At 56.5% G+C, this 18,704-nt stretch overlaps 1 protein-coding gene across 1 annotated transcript in view; it reads left to right on the top strand.

Moving 5' to 3' along the window:
- Positions 1–18,704, top strand: part of CACNA1S (calcium voltage-gated channel subunit alpha1 S) — a 60,373-nt gene that overhangs the window by 15,531 nt on the left and 26,138 nt on the right. The window contains exons 4-16 of the mRNA XM_045536055.1: positions 1,993–2,135; positions 2,312–2,464; positions 4,635–4,840; positions 6,116–6,219; positions 8,263–8,408; positions 8,804–8,885; positions 10,311–10,471; positions 12,075–12,300; positions 12,708–12,915; positions 13,916–14,036; positions 14,897–15,011; positions 16,095–16,185; positions 16,875–16,944. Coding sequence (XP_045392011.1) covers positions 1,993–2,135; positions 2,312–2,464; positions 4,635–4,840; positions 6,116–6,219; positions 8,263–8,408; positions 8,804–8,885; positions 10,311–10,471; positions 12,075–12,300; positions 12,708–12,915; positions 13,916–14,036; positions 14,897–15,011; positions 16,095–16,185; positions 16,875–16,944 — 1,826 coding nt within the window. The remainder of the gene's footprint in view (positions 1–1,992; positions 2,136–2,311; positions 2,465–4,634; positions 4,841–6,115; positions 6,220–8,262; positions 8,409–8,803; positions 8,886–10,310; positions 10,472–12,074; positions 12,301–12,707; positions 12,916–13,915; positions 14,037–14,896; positions 15,012–16,094; positions 16,186–16,874; positions 16,945–18,704) is intronic.

Raw genomic sequence — 18,704 nt, 5'->3', positions numbered from 1 at the left:
ACATCCCAGAGGTGGGCAGGAGCCCCAGCACTGTGCCAACCTCTGCAGGAAGCAGCCTGCACCAAGCCAAGCCCACAGGGGTGCGGTCAGTGTTGGGGGAGAGTGCAGCATCACCCTGCTGCCTGCGGGCAGGTAGCACGCCCCTTCCCCGGCCAGGTGCTGTAACTCCCTTTATCCTCTTCCCATCGCACAAAGTGGGACGTGGCGGGTGTGGTTCCAGTGGCCAGCAGCTTCTGGGTGTCCACAGGTTTTTCAACTTTTGTCATTTATTCATTTACTCCACGGACCTGTATCAAGTACCTGCAATTTGGGTTCACAGAAACGGACCCTTAGCAACCTGTATTCGTTCAGCAGGGCTGCCGTAACAGCGTTCCGCAGACTGGGAGGCTTGACAACACACATTTATTTTCTCACAGTTCTGGAGGCTGGAAGTCCCAGGTCAGGGTGTTGGCAGCCTTGGTTTCTCCTGAGGACTCTCCCCTTGCTTGCAGATGGCCGGCTTCTCACCGTGTCCTCACACGGTGTTTCCTCTGTGCCTGTGCACCCCTGGCGTCCCGCTGCGTGTCCAAATGTCCTCTTCTGATAAGTGCACCAGGCACATTGGATCAGGGCCCACCCCAGTGACCTCGTCTTAACTTAATCACCTCTTAAAAGGCCCTGTCTCCAAATACAGCCACATCCTGCAGTACTTGGGGGTTAGGGCTTCAACATACGAATTTTGAGGGGACACAGTTCGGCCCATAACATTACCTTTAGTAAGGACCAACTGATTATAACAGCAGCATTTATCAAGCACTTACTATGTGCAACAATCCTCTTGTTTCCCTCACTTTATGGATAAGGAAGCTAAGGAACAGAAAAGTCAAGCAACTTGCCCAAGGTCACACAGCTAGCTGGGGGCAGTGCCAGGATTCAAACTAAGTCAGTCTTGGCTCCAAAGGCTGCACTCGTAACCAGTATGCTGTCCTTCAATTCAGTAAGTATTACGCTGGGCACCTGCTAACTGTCCAGTGCTGCTTTAGGCACAGTGGGGAAAATAGATTTCTGTGAGTCAGCCTCTGCACTGTGTGAACTGCCCTGGTTGGAAGCCAAGACAAATGTGTACAGAATGACAGAGTGTCAGAAAACAATGCCTCACAGAGCATCATTGTCTCATACACAGTGTGTCCCAGGGGTTCAGCTGGCAGAAGAAGGGGTCTGAAAAAGGAATTTGAAGTGGACTTCAAAGGATAGTGGAAATTTGAGTAAATTGAGAGAGGAGGAGGGGGTGAGCAGGAAAGAAAATAAAAGGGCGTTATCAGAAAGTGCAGGCCAGAATGGTGGCTCACACCTGTAATCCCAGCACTGTGGGAGGCTGATGCAGGAGGATCTCTTGAGGCCAGGAGTTCAAGACCAGCCTGGGCCATGTAGTGAGACCTCGTCTGTTCAAAAAAAAAAAAAAATTAGCCAGGTGTAGTAGCACACACCTGTAGTCCCAGCTACTCCGGAGGCTGGGAGACTGAGGCAGGAGCATCCCTTGTGCCCAGGAGTTTGAGGCTGCACTGAACTACGATCGTGCCACTGTACTCCAGCCTGGGCGACAGAGCAAGACTCTGTCTTTAAAAAAAAAAAGTGCAACATGAGGAAAAGCTCAGAGGGAGAACTTGCTCTGGAATTTCTTCTCTGGGTCACTATCGAGTGAGGGGTTGACAGGTCACCTTCTGCCCACCAGGGACTGTGCTTGTGGCAAACGTCCTTCAGCCCCCTCCAGCACCCATCACAGATGGGTCACAATACCCTTTTCACTGAGTCTGAACTTGATCTCACAGTCTCTTTAAAGAAAATTCTCCAGACAGGCACGACCAACCTGCCAGAGTTAGCAGTTGGGGACTGTATTCGCCATCTCACCCCTAGGCCTTTCCACAGTCCCCTGCACCCACACGGGGTCCCAGGCCACTGGGACAGAAGCTTATGCAAACCCCGGGCCCCTCCTCTCCCTCTTCTCCACTCTAGGGTCTTCACGGTGATTCTGGAACAGGTTAACGTCATCCAGAGCAACACAGCGCCTATGAGCAGCAAAGGAGCTGGCCTGGACGTCAAGGCCCTGAGGGCCTTCCGAGTGCTCAGACCCCTGCGGCTGGTGTCAGGGGTGCCCAGTGCGTGGCCGAGCCTCTGTGGACCCCTCCTCCCCGCCCAGCCTGCTCCCTTGTCCCCAGTGCTGGGGCCCCCTCCTTCCTTGGCATGCCAGGGGCTCCCCCGGGTTTATAGAGAGGGAGAGCCGTGAGACCAAGAGGGGTGATGACTCCTCTTCCCCCTTCCCTGCCTGCTGCAGGCCTGCAGGTGGTCCTCAACTCCATCTTCAAGGCCATGCTGCCGCTGTTCCACATCGCCCTGCTGGTCCTCTTTATGGTCATCATCTATGCCATCATTGGGCTGGAGCTCTTCAAGGGCAAGATGCACAAGACCTGCTACTTCATTGGCACAGGTGAGCTCCTGGCGGGCTGGGGAGGGGGGAGAGTTCCTAGGAAAACTCAGAGGGGGGCGCCACTCCCCCCAGTGAGGGAGCCCCAGGGCTCGGCCGTTGCCTCCCACACCTGTCGACCTTGGGAAGGGGTTTCTCCTGGACGAGGGGAGTCGGAGGAAGGACAGCTCCTCCAGGGTCAGCGAGCAAGGGAAGTGAGCAGGGGCCGGGGCCGTGGCTTGTTCCGGAACACCCTCCCACCCCCTATGACGTGGTATCTTCCAGGCTTTCTGGGCCGGTGGTGGATGGAGACACGGGCTTGGGACAAGCCTGAATTTCTATTTGTGTGGATTCTTTCTCTTGCAGCCGTAGCCTTAGCGTCCGTCTGAGCCATTTGTTCAGTTGTCAGAAACAACCCACATCGAGGCCCAGATATATTTGAGCTAAACTTTGTAAACCAGCAGTTCTCGGACTTTTTGGCCTCAGGATCCCTTTTCAGTCTCAACAAATTACTGAGGCCTGAAAAGAGCTTTTGTTTGTGTAGGTTTGGTCTGTTGATAGTCACGGTATTTACAAATGAAAACTGAGAAAAATGTCATGATACTAATTTATTAATTTCTTTTCAAAGGACAGCAATAAACCCATGACATGCAAACATAAATAATGTATGTTTACGAAAAATAAATATATTTTCCAAACCCAAAAATATTTACCGAGAAGAGTGGTGACACTGTTTTAGATTTTTTTTTTATAAATCTCTTTAATGCCTGGCTTGATAAGTCTGTTGGATTCTCACACCTACTTCTTTTTTGTTTTATATGATATTATCTCCATTTTATTTTATTTTTCTTTAAAATTTTTAAAATTTGATAAGCGGAAGGTGGATCTCACATCTACTTCTGCATGCAGTCCGGTTGTGACATCACACGTCACGCAGCCTCTGGGGAGAATGACAGGCAAATGGACAAATGACGTCTTAGTAGTAGCATGACAACAGTTTCGACCAGGCGGACACCCCTCAAGGGTCTCGGGTCCCGCAGGCTGAGACTTGCTACTCTGCAGCGACCCCAGCGCGCGGGGACCTGGCCTCAGTCTCAGCCGAGCGTTAGTTACACTGGGGTCCTCAGGCGACCTCTGCTGGGACAGGCCCTCCCCTGGCTCTTCTAACTCACCAGACTAATCCCCCTCGGCCTGCAGCGTCTCAGGAGACTCTGCTCACCTCCTCGCGCCCACTGACGACGAGGGCACAGTCAGCGCCAAACCCAACCCACAGGAGTGAAGTCTGGCAAAGTTTCAGTGGTTCTGTTCGTAGACCCCTCCCATATCAGCCCTTCCCATCACCGTAACAATCTACATCCCGTAATAAGCGTTGCCAGGACAGACAGGAGGGGACTTTCTGTTACACCTTGACCCCGAGGTCGTGATGAATGCCGACCAGCAGCTTCTCTGGGATCAGGGCTAGTGACTCCGCGGGGTCCGTGTCCTCTCCCTTCCGTGTCGGCGGGTTGCGCCCCCGCGTGGTCGGTGTGGGTGAGGCGGGGCGTCCCAGTCCTGATGGGCTGCGCTAATCTCTGAACACGAAAGGAGACTGCAAAACCTCCTAAGGTAAAGGGACCCAGGACAGCATCAAAAATGCAGGATTCAGAGACAGGAAAGCACCATCCAAGCGGACAAAGAGGAACATAGGCTCAGGCCGGGGCGGGGGATCTTCCCCGGAGAGCAGCCCTGCCCCTTCAGCTGGGTGTCTTGGGCAGCTCAGCCCAGTCCTGGGGGGGCAGCTCCACTGGTCCCCAGACAGCCCTCAAGGCAGAACACGTGAGCCCCCACCCCGACCCCACTCCAGCCGGGCAGCAGCCTCCTTGTTTAAAGCTCTGTGGGTACAAACGACACTTGCATCACTCTTGTTTCGTAAGTTGCACTTCGCAGAACAGTTAATCCTAGAGGCAGAGGCCCCATGAGGCCCTGGGGCCTCAGACACGGTTACTCTGCCCGTGGACACCCATTGCCGAGGCCGGGGCTCCAAGCATTTCTCTTCACCTGTCGCCATCTGCTCCACATGGGGCAGGTTGTCGCATTTGCCACTGAGTGTCTTTAGACCGATTGCTCCACTCTTGCAAACTGCTGTGAGGCACCTTTCTCCTGTCCCCGTCCTCCCCTACTGTCGTCTGATGCTGACTCTGCCTTCTGCCTCCAGACATCGTGGCCACGGTGGAGAACGAGGAGCCGTCACCCTGCGCCAGGATGGGCTCGGGGCGCCGGTGCACCATCAACGGCAGCGAGTGCCGGGGCGGCTGGCCGGGGCCCAACCACGGCATCACCCACTTCGACAACTTTGGCTTCTCCATGCTCACCGTGTACCAGTGCATCACCATGGAGGGCTGGACCGACGTCCTCTACTGGGTGGGTCTGCGCCGGAACCATCTCCCCTCGTCCGCAGGGGCTGGGTCGGGAGGCTGCCAGTCCTCCGGGGAGGGCCAGTCACCGACCCGAGTGCCTGAGGAACCGACCCTGTCACTCCTCCCTGGGGAACCTCGTCCCCAGGCGTGTGTCCCAGCATCCTCTGGGGCATCCCCATGGCACAGTGTGTCTGTTAGGACCCGACAGGCAGGCGAAGAATGGAAACCGGGACCTCCATGGCTTCTAGTCTCAACTCCTCACTCTCCCCTAAGCCTGGCTGTGAGCGACTCATTTCTGACGGGCCTGCTCCGGGCCCTAGAACCTCAGACTCCCTGAAAAATGAAGGGCCCTTGAGTCCTCGCCACTCGCTGCGAGACTGCTTTCCCTGTAAATATGCTTAGATATTAGTTTCCTTATCTGTGAAACAAGGACAGTAACACTGTCCACATCACAGTGTTAGCGGGAGGATTAACTGAATGACAGCTGTGCCTGGCGCATACTCAACGCTACACAAGAGTGTGTTATTTATTTGGTGTTGTTAAGAGCTAGGTGACATTTCTTATTCTATCTTCTAACGATGGAAGGCATGGCTTCCATTTCACAGATAAGGAAACTGAGGCTCAGAGAGATTAAGTACCTTGCCCACGGTTATGAATTTGGTGAACAGCAGAGCCAAGAATTAAACTCTAATCCATCTGGCTCCAAACCAGAAATCTTAATCACAACGTGGCCCTGCCTGTGGAAGGGAAATTGTGAAACTGTCAAATGCTTCGCAAATACAAAGGATTAGTATAAATATTCCTTGTAAGTGAGTGTTAGGGGAACAAATTATTAGAACGTCAAAGGGCTGTCACGTGTGTTATTTCATGTCTGCGAGGAGAGAGAGCACGTGTCAATACTGTCATCAGGCAGATGGGAATGGTGCCCAAACGTGTTAGGTGACACGTCCAGGGTCACAGAGGTTGTTCATTTTGAAAAACCTTAGCTGTAGAGCAATCGACTGGACGTAGAGTCGGGAGGTGATGGGAGAGCCCCAGGGTTGGAGGGAAAATGGGCCAGTTCTTGCCTGGGCCAGGCAGACCGTCAGCAAGGTCCCCCTTGGGAGGTCCTCCCTGCCCACACCCTGGGTCCTCAGCCTAGAAAAAAATCTCCTCACTGGTCACAGGTGGCTTCTCACCTTGTCCCCCAGGGTCAGGCAGAATCTGATGGGCAGACTCAGGGATGGAGACCTGAGGCCCCCACGTCAGAGCATGGACCTCACACCTCTGTCCCAACCAGGTCAACGATGCCATCGGGAATGAGTGGCCCTGGATCTATTTTGTCACCCTCATTCTGCTGGGATCCTTCTTCATCCTCAACCTGGTGCTGGGTGTCCTGAGCGGGTAAGGAAATCCAAAGGCAGCTGGGGGGAGAGGGAGGAAGGGGGAGGAGGAGGAAGGGGGAGGAGGGAGAAGAAGGAGGGACGGGGGAAGAGGAAGAGGAAGGAGTGGGGCAGGGCAGCGGGTGAGGGTCAGGACGTGGCTCATCCCTGGGTCCCCTTCACCCCACCTGGGCCAACGGCACCTCTTTCCTGGTTAGCAAGAGACAGAAGAGGAGGCGGGAGCCCTTTGATTTTTCGTTTTCCTCCCTTCTCCTCGAGCCTTCCCCATTCTCGCTTCCTGCTGTCCCTCTCGTTGGTGCCCCTTCTGCGCGAGGCCGGGGGACTGCAGCCCCTGCCCCGGGCGTCCCTGAGTGGACACTCAGCGCTGACAGGCAGCATAGCTTCCGGTTCAGCGCAAGGACCCTGGAGCTGGACCGCCCACGTTTAAGTCCCTGCACTGCTGCTTGGTGGCTGTGTGGCCTTTGCCTAATCACCTACTCCTCCATGCCCAGTTTCCACATCTGCCAAATAGGAGTTATTTCAGTACCTACTTCCTAGGCTTGCCGTGAGGCTTGAACGAGTTAATACAAAGCACTTAGAACAAAGTCAGCGCATAGTAAGTGCCAAGTACTCACAGTCGTCCACGAGAGCTGCCCTCGCTGGGATGGCTGTGCCGTGGTCCCTCCACCCACCCAGCCTCACGTGGCCGTCAGCCCTTCCCGCAGGCATCACCCACTCCAGAAGCTTCCCCGTGGGCAGTCTGTGGACAGCATTCAGGGGGTCTGTGCATTTGGATAGGAAAAACTTATCTGTATTGTTATTACTCTAACTGAAATTCACTGTTTGCTTTAATAATGAACATAGGCCACAAACCACAGTGACATTAGCAGTGCCTGTGACTTGTCCGGAGAGAAATCACATGTCACATGACAGTTTTTGCAAATATTATTTACACTCTTGACTATGTACGTTGAAACTGTGATGGCTATGAGACCTGCGGCTAGATCTTGCTGATTAACGAGTTAACGAAGAAACACATGCTTTACTCTGTAACAATTTTTTTGTATTTCAATATCTATATTTTAATACATGGTCATGCACCACATAACGGCATTTCGGTCAGCAACAGGCCGCATGTAAAACAGTGGTCCCATGAGATTACGATGGAGGTGAAACATTCCTGTCACCTAGCGATTTGTGTGGCCACTGCCTGCAGTGTCCGTGCAGTAACGTGCCGTGCAGGTCTGTAGCCTGCGAGCGACCAGGTGGACCACGTGACGCAGGTGTGTGGTAGGCTGTCCCGTCAGATCTGCGTGAGCACACTCTGTGGCGTGTGCACGGTGGCTGTGACGTCACTCGCGTGCATTTTGCAGCACTGTTCTGAGCAGGGGGCCACAGGCTCCACTGCAGCATCAAAGGGTCCACGGCACAAAATGGTCACGAGCCCCTGCCTGGACCCTGCCCTGCCAGGTGACATGACCTGTCCTGTGGGGCCACCTCTCCTGGCCTCTGGGCTCCTCAGAGCCCCCCCCCGCTGTGCTGTTGTCCTGACCCACGTGGGGCCCTGCCTGGTGCTGGTGGCCCGAGGCTGCCCCCTGCCGGTCTGAGGATCCCGCTGACCCGGTCCTTTCCTTCCAGAACTGCCTGCTGGGGTTTTAGGCCCAGGAGAATTTTTTGCAGGCCTTAGGTCTGTATGAAAAACTGAATTTCTGGGCTAGCTTAAAGGGCCAGGGCAATGGCAGATTTGAGGAGCCCTGGCTGCTTCAGTTTGGGCAGTGAACTGCGACTGTCTTGTCATTAACGCCTAATGTCCAAGGGTAACCTCGAGACAAGGCAGGAGACATAAGATGGACGAGAAGAAAGGGAGGAGGAGGAGGGTGGGGGTGGGTGAGGGCAGCCAGAGTGATTACTCCGCAGCCGCCTTGGGGGCACCTGGACCCCGGTAACACCGGGGCCAGAAGACGGAGCTGTCTGTCTGTCTGTCTGTCCGTCCTTGGGAAGCTCAGTCTTCCCCCGGCCTGTTTGCTCTTCTCCTCCCCTCCCTGTCTCCCCCGTCCCATTCCAGGGAATTCACCAAGGAGCGGGAGAAGGCCAAGTCCAGGGGAACCTTCCAGAAGCTCCGGGAGAAGCAGCAGCTGGAGGAGGACCTTCGGGGCTACATGAGCTGGATCACACAGGGCGAGGTCATGGACGTGGAGGACTTGAGAGAAGGTCTGGCCCAAGGCCATGGTCAGCCACCTCCCCCACCTCCCCCTCCTCCCCCACCTCCCCCTCTTCCCCCACCTCTGAGCCGCACCTTACCGGTGGCTCCATGGGAAACACAACCTCTCACATTTGCCCTTGGTGGGGAGGGACTTGCCTAAAGTCTTTTATCTCAAATGGTAGGATCCAGGGGTGCCCGGAGCTCCACCCAGAGCCCCCGCCCCGCAGATGTGGCTCTTCAGCTCTTGGGACTCTGGGTCTCAGGAAAGCACAGGGGGACCTGGGCCCACGCAGAGCCTCTTGTAGCTGTCACTGGTCCATGGGCCTTTTTCAGGGGTGCCTAGCCCAGGTGGGTCCAGCCCGGAGGCCCCGCAGCCTTGCTGACTGTGTCTCCCCTACCCCAGGGAGGCTGTCTTTGGACGAAGGCGGCTCCGACACGGAGAGCCTGTATGAGATCGTGGGCTTGAACAAAATCGTCCAGTTCATGTGAGTATCTGCCCGTCTCCCCAGAAAGCCCCCCAGCCCCCGGCTGCCTGAGACGTGGAGTTAGGATCCAGTTACCTTCCGCTCGGTGGCTTTAGAGTCACTTTCCTGACCGCTTAGAAAGGCAGCTTTTCTGAGAAAACAGGGCCAGTTCCTGCTGTGAGGCCGTCTGGGTGACCAGACCTCGGGCCATCAGAGAGGCCCCAGCAGGTGGCCTGTTTGCGTCCCCGGGAGCCTGTGGGGCAGGGAGCACATTCGCTGCCACACTCTGACCAGGGCGGAGCCGTGTGGGGTCTTCGGTGCTGGAAACCTCCACAAGGGAGAGGGACAGTGCGGTGGCCAAGAGGTGACACAGAAATGGGAGCTTTTCAGGAAGGAGGCTGGCCGTGGCCCGGGGGACACCCCACGCTCTCTCGCCTGCCTTTGTCTTTCGAGGAGGGTTTGTTTGCTCCGTGTTACAAAGTCATGCGTAATTATGATTTTGAAAAACCAAACAATAGAGAAATACATCAAAGAGAAGAGGAAGGTCCCCCCTGCCCTTCAGAGAGGTAACCATGGTAACAGACGCGTGGGCCTCTAAGATCCTTTCTCTGCTTCCGTCCACTTGAATACACGCCAGGATTTTTTGCTCTGTTTTGTTTCTTCTATAACGGGGTTATTTATGTTAGCTACAGCCACGACAGAGACTAGAACAGCGCCCCGCACATAGGAGGTGTTGCCAAATTTTTGTCGAATAAATGAATATAATGTACATATTATCTCATGACTTACATTTTTTACTTAAAATTATCTACTGAGGGCAATTTTTCCGCATCTTCTTTTGGTATATCTTTGGGCGTACGGTACTCCACAGTACGGATAGATCACAATGTGTTCGATTACTCTTTCTAGTTTTTGGCAATACAAACAGCGCTTCAGGGAACACTTGTACATGGGTGTGACCATTTCTGGGGGCAGAATTCTAGAAATGAAATTTCTGGGTCAAAGGGCACATGAATTTGAACTTTGCTGCCCAATTGCTCTCCAGAAAGATTGTACTATCCAAGCGCCATTGCCCCACCCTCTCCCCAGACATCATTAATTAGTTAAACAATGGCCTTTATAATGGGCCAAACGTGGCGTCTCTGTGTTGCGTTATTTGGAATTAAACTGTGTGAGTGTCTGCTCCATGCCAGGCGCTGTGCTAAGCATTTCGTTGCCTCGGGTTTGCATCATTATTTTCTTCTTTGAAAGATGGAAAGTTCCGAGTGAGGGGCGGGATTTTAATCAGTCTGGCTCTGCAGCTCATGCCCTTCGCTTCTCTCACGGGGCTGGAGGAGAGGGGGGAGGTCAGACTGAGCGTGGCTGGCGTCTCTCTGAAAGTGACTCGAGAGGTGGGACGTGGAGTAGAGCAGCCCTCTGCCACCGTCCTCCTGTCTGCTCCCTCAGCCGGCACTGGAGGCAGTGGAACCGCATCTTCCGCTGGAAGTGCCACGACATAGTGAAGTCCAAGGTCTTCTACTGGCTGGTGATCCTCATCGTCGCCCTCAACACCCTGTCCATCGCCTCGGAGCACCACAACCAGCCTCTCTGGCTGACCCATTTGCAAGGTGAGACAGAACCGAGTGAAGCCGGGGAGCGGGCTGATGGGGCTTGACGTCAAACCCAGCCAGTGGCACCGCAGGTTTTGCAGAAGAGGTTGATTAGATATGGACGTCATTTCCTAGGAATTATCAACTGCTGGTGCTGGATCATGTGGTCTAACCCTGTCCTTTTGCAGTGGGGAATTGGAGACCTCAGCAGGCAAGGTGACACACCCGACTTCCCTCCTCATGGCGTCCTTACTTACCAGGGACAGTAACAGCAACACTCTGGGACAACCTGCAGCTGCTTGCCCAAGTGTCTGGGCAAATTATTCCAATTATAGGTCACTGGAAATAAGATTACCAGTAATTTAGAGCCCTAAGTGTCCAAGTTCAAATTCTACTACAAAAACAGCAGTCTTGCACCAACCACGTATTGACTGCATCCCATGTGTAAGTCATAGAAAAAGAACTCAGAACGCAGAGAGCACTAACACACTGCGCTTGACTTCAGGAGCTCACTTAGCCGGAGAAAAAGACAGGTATTAACAGATAAAGTCCAAACAGGGAGGGCAATGGGAGAGGTAAATACAGGGTAGCAAGAGGAGGCTCACAGAGGAGGGATGTTGGAGCCTGTGGATCTTCAAGGATGAGGAGACAAGCTCTGGGCAGTCAGAGGGAGGAGGGGACAGTGTGTGCAAAGATACGAGGATGTAAGACAGGACAGTGAATTCAGGGAGCTGTAAGAACTTTGTATATGACCACGAGAATGGCAAGAGATGTGTTTGCTCATGGGGCCTTCTGTACTTTAATGAAGTGTTGGGACATTACACTTCAGGCAGTGGGAAGCCAAAGCGAAGTTATAAGCAGGAACACAACGTAACCAGATCTGGGTGCTGGGAGGACAGTCCTGGTGGAAGGTGAGTCAGCGGGCTCGTCCGTGCAGTGGGCGGCCCCTGGGTGTGGCGCTCTGCACCGTGAGAGGAGCAGGGTGGGAGGAGAGGAGGACCAATTCCAAGAGCACGGTGGACAAACTAAGTGCCTTCCCCACGACAAACGCATGAAAATGCTGCACACGTTATAACAACGATATTTCAGAGAATAAGGAAGCCTTCGGGTGGCAGAAACAAAGGGACCCAAAGCCTGAGCAGTGAGCTGACTTCCAGGGACATTGTAGACCTAGGCCTAAACGGGTGGAGACTTGGGCTTTTACAAATGGCAGTGGGGGGCCCATCTGAAAGGACAAAGTTAAATCTACAGCATAGGAAGGAAAAAGAATCCTTGACAGTGGCTTTCGTGGAATGGGGTGGGCGGAGCAAAGCATGGGAGGATTATGGCTTTCGGTAGGTGGGGGGACCCTCCTGTACCAGGACAGAGGTGCACGGTGACAAGAAAGTAGCAGAGTTTAATGGACGGAAGCAGAATTAAAAGTAACAAAACTCTCTTCCTGTTAAATAGGGTGTGGTTTGGCTTGTTAGAAATCAGTGGACAAGATTCACCAGGTTTCACTGGATTTTGAAGATACAAAAAAAAGTCCGTGGTGCCTTGGACGCAGGCTGGGGTGTCCCGGGCGGAGGCTCAGAGGAGGAGGGCAGGGGAGCGGCGCTGAGGCTGTGCCCCCTCCCCGCAGAGGTGGCCAACCGGGTGCTGCTGGCGCTGTTCACGGTCGAGATGCTGATGAAGATGTACGGGCTGGGCCTGCGCCAGTACTTCATGTCCATCTTCAACCGCTTCGACTGCTTCGTGGTGTGCAGCGGTCTCCTGGAGGTCCTGCTGGTGGAGTCGGGCGCCATGACGCCGCTGGGCATCTCCGTGCTCCGCTGCATCCGCCTCCTGCGGATCTTCAAGATCACCAAGTGAGCCGGGCCCGGGCGGGCAGACACACACGGCAGCCTGGTCTGGTCTGCACCCATCGTGTCTGCCTGCTCTGGGGGTGCAGCGGCGTGGGCTGGGCGCCGTGCCACGCACGGGGCGTCTGGGGTGCTCGAGGGGGCGGTCCTTATGCTCACAGGCCTTCTCACCCCGTGGTGGGGCCAGAAGCTAATCGACAGTCCCACTAGCGAGTGTGAAGTGACAAGCCGAGATAAGTGCTCTGAAGGAGGGGAGAGTGTCCGTGCGGCCCGAACCCCAGGCCCCCAGGCTGAGCCTGCCCTCTCGCCCTCTGTGCCCCACCAGCCCCAAGCCTTCCCCAGGCCCGCTCACACCTCAGGAGCACAGGTGGGGGCTCTGGCTCCTCCCCACCCGGTGGCCCCTCTCTCTTCAGGTACTGGACGTCCCTGAGCAACCTGGTGGCCTCCCTGCTCAACTCCATCCGCTCCATCGCCTCCCTGCTGCTGCTGCTCTTCCTCTTCATCGTCATCTTCGCCCTCCTGGGCATGCAGCTGTTCGGGGGCAGGTATGATTTTGAGGACACGGAGGTGCGGCGCAGCAACTTCGACAACTTCCCCCAGGCCCTCATCAGCGTCTTCCAGGTAGGCCACACGCCTGCCCTCTGTGTGCTTGCTGAATCCCGCTTCTTGTCCTTGGAGATCAAGGTGGCCATCACCTCCTCCAGGAAGCCTTCTCTGATCCGCTGGTTGAGTTCAATGTCTTTCTCCAGGCTTCCCATCACCTGTGCTTCTCTCCCTGATAATGCGTGCTTAGCTGACTCCTCCGCCGGAGCTGTGCCCAGTCGGTCTGATTTGTTTTTGTGCCTGGTGCTTAGAGAGTGCTGGCCCACAGTGGGGTGACAGCTAGCGAATGTCTGGGTTTGGGGTGGGCTGGGAGTGCATGAGTGTCCTTTCTCTCGCACGTGCTAAGCACAGCTCAGGGCAGAGCCAGACAAGGGGCGCGCTCCCTCCCCAAGGCTGGACAAGCCCTGGAGACACACAGACCAGCTCTCACTCGGGAGGCGTGGCTCAGCCCATTCAGCAGAGGTCACCCCGGGGGTGTGGCCGTGACTCAGTGAGGGGCTTGGGAGCCACGGGCCCCCTGGAGGAGCTGTCTTAGTGCAGAGCCTGGAAACACCCCGCCCCGGGGCAGCAGTGCCCCTCCAGTGCCACCGCCCTGCTGTGCCGGTGGGAGCGGCAGTGTGTGACCTTCAGCGGGTCCTGTGGTGGCTTTGCCCTCTCCTCCTCTCACCTCCCTGGCTGGTCAGGCGTCAGGCCTTCCGAGAGACTTGACGTTTCCCACCACTTGTGCAGGCTGGAGCGGCGGGAGGCCTGGGCGGGTGCAGGACAGTGAAGCCCGGGATGAGGAGCAGAACAGGGAGTGGAGAGCCCACAGTCCGACTCCTTGGCCCCGACAGCCGTGACAGGCTTTCAGACCACTGGACGGGAGGCGTTGAGGAGAGCAGGGTCCCCTGGCCTGTGGGATGAAGAGAGGGAAGGTCTGGGAGAACTGCAGAGTTGGGAGAGGGCTTTGCACAAGGCAGGCCCGACGGAGGACTCTGGGCTCCTGTGTTCCTGTGCTCCCGCTCCGCCTCCCCCCTAGGTCCTGACGGGCGAAGACTGGACCTCGATGATGTACAATGGCATCATGGCGTACGGCGGGCCGTCCTACCCCGGCATGCTCGTGTGCATTTACTTCATCATCCTTTTCGTCTCCGGCAACTGTATCCCCTGGGAGCGGAGTGCAGACACGAGCTTAGGGAGGGGGTGGGGAAAAGGGCTTAAAACGGGGGTCAAAGGTGCCCACTTTCTAGGCAGCCCAGCCCGCTGGCTGGAGGGGAGCTCTCAGGCTCATGGGGTCAGGGGAGAGGACACAGCAAGCGCGGGTACAGCTATAGGATGATTCCTTCTACCAAACGGTTAGAGGACCACAGGGGTGATCGGTTACAGGTAAGAGGAACTAATCCCAGCCAGGTGGGTGAGCCTGGAGCAGGTAGGAGGGAGGCCTGGGCTTCACTGAGGAGTAGTGAGACGGTGGGACAGCCCGGTGCAGAGGTTCGGGGGCAGCAAGGAGGAACCAGGACCCTGTGGCCAGAGGTGGTCCGCCAGAGCACTGGGACCAGGAAGATTGAGCTAGGACAGGCCGAGAGCTGAGCCGAGCTGAGGGGAGGGTGAGGTGGGTGGGGCCCGAGAGATGCCGGGGCTGAGCGGTCCTGGTGCCCACGCCATGGAATTGGGCCTTATGGGTAGAGGGGAGGGAGGGCACCCTCGTCCCTCGAGCTCATGGGTGCCTAGAGCTGTTCTCACTTGCTTGGCCTCCTTGCCCTGCACAAAGGGGCCGGGGTAAGTTCTGGACAGGAAATGGGTGGGATTCGGGGGCCACAGTGGACTCTGCCGCAGGCTTTTCCCTGAGGACTTCGGTCTGTGTCCCTGGCCCCACACCTTCCCGTGGGGTAGCTCTGGCAAGGGGACTCCAGCTACCCCCACGGAAGTGGGTTAGGTCCTGCCCACATGCGGGCAGCGGGGACTCCTGCCCCAGGGCTTCCCCTCCAGCACAACCCAGGGCTCCTTAGCTGGGCCCCAGATATCCTGCTCAACGTCTTCCTGGCCATCGCCGTGGACAACCTGGCCGAGGCGGAGAGCCTGACTTCCGCCCAGAAGGCCAAGGCCGAGGAGAGAAAACGCAGGAAGATGTCCAAGTGAGTGCTGCTCCACTAGCAGGGAGGGGCCAAGCTCGTGCTCGGCTGGCTGTGGCCGTGGCCTCCCAGCTCTGGGCGGGGGCCTCCTGGGGGCCTGAGAGCCGAGCCCCACCCTGCCCCGGTGGGCACGTGGGGACTGCTGACGGCCTCCGAGGGGCTTCTGCGGGCAGGGCTGGAGGCGAGCTGGCCTTCTGGACAGACGGGCCTCAGGACTGTGGTGTCAGAGCCGGGCAGCTGGGGCCAGGCTCCCCTGGGGGGGAGGCCTGGAATTCTCCTCCCAGCCCTGTCACTGAGTCACTGTCCTTCTGGGGGAGAGTCATTTCCCTTTGCTCAGGCACCCCCTCCTGCAAAGTGGGGGTTGGCTTCTCAGCCTCTTCACGATTCTCATCTGTGATTGATCACTTAACTCTTTGTAGCCTGGGACCCCCCTGCGGGAGTGGAGGTAGACTTGTCTCCTAGACAGTGTTTCCCAAATTCTAACTGCAAGTGCATCACCTGGGGATCTTGTTAAAATGCAGGTTCTGTTGCAGCTGGTCTGAGTCAGGTGGGGTGGGGTTGAAGGTCAGATCTAACAAGCCCCCAGCTGGTGCCAAGGCTGCGGGTCGGAGGACCACGCTTTGAATAACCAGGTTCTAGACAGAGGCCTGCTTCTTCCAACACCCACGCCTGCGGGAATGGGCCGTGCATTCCTGTGGAGGCAAGATGGGAAGAGAAAGAGAAAGAAAGACTAGCAAGGGAGTCGAGACATTTCCAAAGAATCGGAGCTGTCTTGTGCAAACCTCCACCCCGTGAATTCTGTACGAACCAGGCGCAGAGCCACGTTCTACCCATTCACTATCAACAACCGTCACCCGTGGCTGAGCGGGGAGCCACACTCAGCCACAGGCCCGAGCTGTGGGTCGTGCCCTCAAGACCCAGTGAAAGTGCCTGCCCGGCCCACCGCCCTTCCCGTTTGGTGGTGGCCAACGCCACGCCTTCTTCCACTGGTGTGGGACACTCCTAAGAGCGGTGTCAGGCTGAGCACATCCCTGAGAACTCTCTTGTTCAGCTCTCACCTTGGGTTTCCTTGGTTTTCCAACCCAGGGGTCTCCCAGACAAGTCAGAGGAGAAGTCCACGGTGGCCAAGAAGCTGGAACAGAAACCCAAGGGTGAGGGCATCCCCACCACGGCCAAGGTGAGCACCTCACGTGGGGGTTCCAGGCAGGATGGGGGCACAATTCAAGTCCCCATAGTTCCTTCCCCAGCAGCCCAGCGTGCAGGTGGACCAGGTGGGAGGAAGGAGAGTGGGCCTCTGCCTGCTGTCAGCCAGGTCAGGGCATCTCCCTGCGTTCTGCTGGAGGGAGGCCGAGGGGTATGTTTCCTCCAGGAATCGCCCCAGTCTGGGAGCCAGATTCCCTTGGAGTCCCAGCTTCCGACCCCAGGGCAAGAAGGTGTCGCCCCACCTGACACTGGCCGTTCCACCGAGAGGCCCAGACTGGCTCCGCCATTTCTAGCCCCGTCCCGCTTACCGCCGCTGGGCTGTGCTCAACATTCCTGCAGATGGGAAGTGGAGTTCAGAGGGTCAGGGGACTGGGCCCCAGAGGGGCTGGGGATCCCGGGCTGGAGCTCTCAGCTCTCTTCTGGAGACCCAAGCAGGGGAGCAGGGAAGGCAGGCTCAGACAGGCCTGGGCTCGGGCAAGTGGTCAGGCCGTGCTGGGCCTGGCTTCTCATCTGTGCAGTGGGGATGATCATAACGTGCCCTGTCCTGCAGGCTGCGGGGTAATTAGGTGAGCTGAAAGCTACGCTGGCTTTCCAGTATATGCTCAATAAATGGAAACTGCAACTTTATTTTCATCATTATGTTCCTCGTGTTCCTTCCTACAGCTGAAAATCGACGAGTTTGAATCTAACGTCAATGAGGTGAAGGATCCCTACCCCTCGGCTGACTTCCCAGGTGAGGGTCCGAGTGGCTGGGCTGGAGCAGGGTCCCAGGGCGGAGTGTGCTGGTGCTGAGTTCTCCCTGTGGCGGTCCCCTGTGTGTCCCCTGCCTGGACCCCTCCATATGGGGATCGGGACACTGGAGACTTCCCTTCTGCACCCAGCCTTGCAGATGAGCCGTCTGCCAGCCTGCCTTTCCCTGCAACACACAAACGCAAAAATCCACACTTTTTATTTTCATGTAACTCAGCAAGGATTTATTGAGTGCCAGCTGTGTGCTCCTGTGCTGAGGACTCGGTGTTTGGGAAGCACAGAGACTCGTGGAGACACAAGTCTCCCCCGCCCGTCCCGCAGAACGGACCACAAACGCGGGGTGCCCCGTCCGTGGGGCGGTGGGGCAGAGCGCTCGCCATCCTGCGAGCAGAACGGGGGCTGGACGGGGGGCCGGAGTGACACAGGGACAAATAGAGCCGTGACTGGCATTGTGGGAAAATCCAAAAGAAGGACACAAGGGTGGGATGGGAGGGAGCATGGATAAATGACAAACGCGTCGTAAGTGCAAGTCTGCCCCAGTGACCCTAAGCTCCAAGGGGACTTTTTGTGTTCCACGTGGCACAGTATCTGGCACAGACTAGGCACTCAGTAAATAGAGTGAATGAAAAGATTTTGCCGAGTGTGGGGAGAATAGAGCTAGTGTAGGTAAATTGTCTTCAAACATCTACCAGAACTGAATATTTGTGTTTTAGCATAATTCATTTTGAGCAGTTTCATCCACTAGATGGGAGTGGCTGGTGTGCGGGTGAGCGGGGGCTGACGTAGGAAACCCGAGGTCAGGGAAAGGGAAGAGGCTGGAAAGAAGCGAGGGGGAGGGCAGAGGGCATGAAAATTTGCACTTGCTTACAACGCAAGATATGCACAATAAGTGTAACAAAAGGGGCACAGAGGAAATAGAATTAAGTGGGAGAAAGGATGCGAATATGCTAACTCTAAGCACTAACAGTCTGTGATTAAGCATAAAACGTGTCTCTGGGGTGCATGGCAGGCTGGCAAGACAGGAAGTGTCATGTTAGGACATAGGACACTTACTCTGAGGAAGAAGAAAGAGTTCTCGCTTCTCAGGGGAGCAGGAGGATTGGACGGGGGTGTGGGTGGGTTTGAGAACCCCGAGGGGTGGTTCGTGATGAGCACCGGGGTGGAGTGAGTGGAATCCAGCAGCTTTTGGCTTCCCTGAGGGCCTGTGCCAGGGGCCAGCAAGGGCAGGGCCGGGCGGCTGTCGGGGAGGGAACCAAGAGGAGCCCCAACTTGAGACAGTGCCCCCAGTCTGATCACTGAATTCTCCCCCGCTGGAGCTGAGGACTTCGGGTACTCAGCCCCTCTCGAGGCCATGGGACCAGTGAGTGTGATGTCCAGGATGTCTGTCTCCTCCCCACCCCCCCACCTCCGCCCCCCACCCACTCACCCACCCCACCCCACCCCCACCACAGTCCCGGAGACTGGCCAAAGCTCAGGAGTGCCGACTGCTGTTTCCCATGCTGGCAGTTTCTGTCTGAAATGACCGTCTTCAGAATCCTCCCCCAGGAGAGCACCTCAGAGTCCATTTATTGCAACAGCCCTCCCGCCCCTCATCAGTTTCACAACTTGGGAAGCTGCAGCTCAGGAAGGGCCCAGACCTGCCGAGCCCTGCCCAGCGCGGGAGGGCAGAGCCGGGGCTGCAAGCAGGTCCCCTCGTCTGCGGCAGCTTCCCCAGCCCCCCCAGCCCGTGCGTGGTTGGGGCAG

The sequence above is a fragment of the Lemur catta genome, chromosome 23 (genome assembly GCF_020740605.2).
Source record: "Lemur catta isolate mLemCat1 chromosome 23, mLemCat1.pri, whole genome shotgun sequence".
Taxonomy (NCBI): Eukaryota; Metazoa; Chordata; class Mammalia; order Primates; family Lemuridae; genus Lemur; species Lemur catta.
The sequence above is the reverse complement of the archived record's forward strand: the minus strand, read 5'-3'. Positions and strand labels throughout refer to the sequence as shown.